Raw genomic sequence first — 3,981 nt, forward strand, 5'->3', positions numbered from 1 at the left:
AAGCACGCGCGTGTTCGTGCGTTGGTGTGTACACCGAGCCTTGGTGTGCGTACGTGCATGCGCCAATCGGCGGCCATAATAGCCGCCTCGACCAATCAGAATGGCTGATTCATTTCCTTCTTTCTTCGTTTAAAGCGGTTCATTCGCTCGCTCTCCCATGTTATTGTCCGCGTGCGCATCCACTTTATTTATGATGCGATTTCGCCGCTTTTCCTAATCCCGTTCCCTTAACCTGTATCCGTCAACTTCGAATTTTCCCCAAATTGCATAAAGCTACCTCGAAACTGATCCTTCCAGACACTGTTTGTTACATCGGAGATAGAAGCTTTCGTAAAACAACCTCCTTTACCTTGTATTCCAGGAGGCGCAAACTCCGCCCATTCCTTCAATTTCTTTTCTTTTTTTTTTTCTGATCACCACTAATGTTCAATCGTAAACGTTTGCGCCATTATTATGTAAAGTTTGACCAAAAAGATTGAACAAAACCAAATATTTGATGGTACTTTTGCCTTGTTGAATGCCGTATAAATAAAACTAAGGTACCTACTTCGTATACTTGGTAAATGTAAATTATGTGGACGACATGCGCAAGTCCATCGTACAACATGGCTACGTGATCAGCCATTTTTATAACGCGGGAAAACTCGAATGCTCAATTATAATATTTATTTAGCGACGGTTTAGTTAAATTATTTTAACCTGAATATTAAAATGTAAAAGACAAACGTTTCATAATATTATTTGATAAATACGTCTAAACATATCAATATGTATGATTTATTATCTTAACGTTCGAACATATTATATGTATATGTTTGCACAGGATGTTCTAGGTATATATATATTTAGCACTTTTTTTTGCCCAAGTATATCAGTTACTCGATATTTTGAATTTCAAGGCTTATAAACAATACGATTCCTTTATTATATTGTGATATATTGATTTTTTGGCGTTGAAGTGGCTTTATTCATTGGCACTGATAACATATATTAACATATATTAGTTCATTTGCATTTATAAACTCTAACGATAAGAAGCGTGTGTTGCCCGACAAAAAATAGGTTATACCTTTAAATATATTATACTTCATTAATTAAAAATCGCTAATTGATTGATTTAAACGATATTTTACATAAATATGGATAATGAAAAATATTATGACAAAAAATCAGATGGAAGCTATGTTATACATTTTCTTAATAAAAAAGGATTAGATTTGCAAGAGGTTAATAAAAGGTTTTCTGTTTTTGGCAAAGTTTTATCTGTGAATAATCATGGAAAAGCTAATGCATTATGTTTTATAAAATATGAAACAGTTGAAGATGCGATAAAATGCATTGACGGCTTTAAAAATAACAAATCTATCAAGATTTTACCACATATACATAAAATAAACAGTACTAATGAAAAACGTTTGAACCGTATTAATAATAGAAAGAAAATATCGCACAGTAAAAATAAAAAAATATCTGATCAAGATTCTTCCAGATGTCATTCTGAGAAAAGTAATCTCATTAGTAATTTCTTACCAACAAAACAGTTTCAAGACACACAAACAGACTGCCAATCTGATTCTAATATATCAAAATCATTATCTAACAATAACAACTTTAATAATGATGAAGTAGGTGATAAAGACAGCGTTGATCCTCATCCTCCTAAACAAATATCATCTTCAAAACATATTTCAAAATTTGTAGACCTACATAGAATTGCATCAAATAGTTTAATTTCATCAGGAGTTACTGATGGAAATGTAAAAGAATTGAAAAACATATTTGATGAAACAGAGATTCCAGCTTTGATGCCTATTGATAAAAAATATGGGATACAGAATGGTAAAGCCATTCCATCATCCGCAAAAATTATTCCAGCAAAAGAAGTAATCGTAGCTAATATCAATCCAAGTTTAAGCGTACATTATATATTACATCTCTTTAAGAAGTTTAATCCAATAGCGGTATCATCTATGATACTAATACCAAAAATTGGTATATCATATTGCCATGTTTATTATGAAACATATAATGAAGCATATGCATCTATGGAAGAATTTGACATGTATCATCTACATGGAAGGAAGCTTATTGTTTTAACAACCAAAGAATTGATGAAACAGATCTCTTTATTATAAATATATTAATTCTATTGTGCATATATTACATAATAAAGTAAATATGAATGAAACCTTCCACTTTGATACTTTATTTTCCTTTTTTATTGGTCTCTATTTAGTAAATATAGTAAACTTAAAATATTTTTTAATTTATATATAAACATTATCTATTATTAGCGGTAACTACCAGCGTTTCTTGCAATATGATACGAGTTAAAAGAAATATAGAAATAAAAAGAATTACAATATTCATGAGTTTGCGCATTAGGCTGTAATTTCTAACCTACGTACTTTTAGAGCGTTAAAAACGTGTCTGTAGGTTATGATTCTCAGACGTTTATACTCTGGTACTAGCAGTAGTAGAAAATAGTTACATACATGTGTACTGGGAAACATGCAATTAAAAATGTCAAAACCATTTAATCAAAATGCTGTGAAGCAATTATTGCTGCAAGAAAATGAGTTTATTTCGGATATATTTTCAAAAATGCCATTGCCTATGTCTGAATTAGGTAAGAATATAAAAAGATAACATAACCTTAAAGTAGTCATGATTTTTGTAATTATAATAAAAATTGTCATATTATCAGTTTCAGATGACAAGAATAAATTAGTTACACACAAGAAAAATGACATGTCGAAAGGTATTTATTCTCTGCTGTTGTTGTATATTATTTTAGTTTCAAATTTCTATTTTCTATCGTAGATAATATTTTTCCAAATTTAAGTGGAAAGAAAAAGAGGGCACAAACATTTGAGGAGTTACATGCTAAATTGGAGGGGTTAAAGAATGTCAAACGATTGGGATATAAAGAAAAGCAATTAAAAAAAAATTTAAAAACCAGAATTAAAAAAATGTCAAAGAGAAAAGAACGGATAATGCAAAAGAAGCTAGTAAAAATAGAGCAAAATGGGGATACTTCGTCTAGCATAAAAAAAGAAGATAGCGAAGTACCAAAGGTTCCAAGACCAAAGCCTGTGTTTAATTCAGAAGGCAAAATGGTATTTAGTAAATTTGATTTTTCTGAAATTGGAACAAGAAAAAAACTGCCTAAAAAGGATACGAAAAAGACGTTACTAGAGTTGAAACAAAAAAAAGAAAAGTTAAAAGCAATGGAACAATCAGGTGAAAAAGAAAGAGTGGAAGAAATTAAAGAAAAGGATGCATGGCAGTCTGTTCTGGCAAAAGCTAGTGGTGAAAAGGTAATAAAGATGTATTTAAATTTGTAAAATTTTTTTATAATTTCAGGAAAAGTAGATTTAGAATAATGATGTACGTTATACTTTCCGATAGGTGAAAAATGATATAGACTTACTTAAGCGAACATTAAAAAGGAAAGAAAATAAAAAGAGACAGAGTGCTAAAAAATGGGAGTCTAGGTTAGACAATGTACAGAAAGGAATTCGAGAAAAACAAGAAAGAAGACAGGATAACATTATGAAGAGAAAGAAAGAAAAGAAGATGCATAAATTAAAAAAAGCGGCTAAAAAGGGACGGATTATACCCGGATTTTAAATATAATGTAAAGGATTATAGATAAAAGACATTTATTTCTAAAACAGTTATTTTATATGTTATTCAGTTTTATTCTGCATAATTTAATTAAATTTTTATATTAAGACGAATTCAACATTTGCGTAAATTATATTCATTAATTGAATAATACTCCTTAGGACAAATTTGTACTAACTTATTGTTGATGTCAGAATATAAGAGAATTGTTTTTAAACAAATCATTTTTTGTTGTTTATAATTATATTATTTACACTGATAAATGTGGAATAATATTTTACACTGACATTGCAAAAATCAATTGTAACGTGTACGTGTTGTATAAATTCGTAAAAACTGAATGTAGGTGTA

General features: G+C 29.7%; 3 protein-coding genes across 3 annotated transcripts in view; 2 read left to right on the plus strand and 1 right to left on the minus strand.

Moving 5' to 3' along the window:
* The window catches only part of LOC132905256 (homeobox protein extradenticle), a 119,889-nt gene that overhangs the window by 40,912 nt on the left and 74,996 nt on the right, over nt 1–3,981 (minus strand). The gene's annotated exons all lie outside the window — the stretch shown is intronic.
* LOC132905732 (DNA-directed RNA polymerase II subunit RPB1-like) lies at nt 843–2,188 on the plus strand. The gene has a single exon (XM_060957329.1). It carries the CDS (start codon nt 1,140–1,142, stop codon nt 2,133–2,135), a length of 996 nt encoding a protein of 331 aa, XP_060813312.1. The 5' UTR covers nt 843–1,139; the 3' UTR covers nt 2,136–2,188.
* On the plus strand, nt 2,422–3,851 carry LOC132905499 (surfeit locus protein 6 homolog). The gene is made up of 4 exons (XM_060956832.1): nt 2,422–2,629; nt 2,708–2,761; nt 2,824–3,320; nt 3,412–3,851. Exons 1-4 carry the CDS (start codon nt 2,512–2,514, stop codon nt 3,631–3,633), a joined length of 891 nt encoding a protein of 296 aa, XP_060812815.1. The 5' UTR covers nt 2,422–2,511; the 3' UTR covers nt 3,634–3,851.

The sequence above is a fragment of the Bombus pascuorum genome, chromosome 3 (genome assembly GCF_905332965.1).
Source record: "Bombus pascuorum chromosome 3, iyBomPasc1.1, whole genome shotgun sequence".
NCBI classification, from domain to species: domain Eukaryota; kingdom Metazoa; phylum Arthropoda; class Insecta; order Hymenoptera; family Apidae; genus Bombus; species Bombus pascuorum.

Bases quoted from the DNA above. Each gene is read 5' to 3' on its own strand.
- LOC132905732 (XM_060957329.1), top strand. From the start codon at position 1,140: ATGGATAATGAAAAATATTATGACAAAAAATCAGATGGAAGCTATGTT.
- LOC132905499 (XM_060956832.1), top strand. From the start codon at position 2,512: ATGCAATTAAAAATGTCAAAACCATTTAATCAAAATGCTGTGAAGCAA. The intron at 2,630-2,707 runs GTAAGAATATAA...TCATATTATCAG, and splicing joins ATTGCCTATGTCTGAATTAG to TTTCAGATGACAAGAATAAA. The intron at 2,762-2,823 runs GTATTTATTCTC...TTTCTATCGTAG, and splicing joins GAAAAATGACATGTCGAAAG to ATAATATTTTTCCAAATTTA.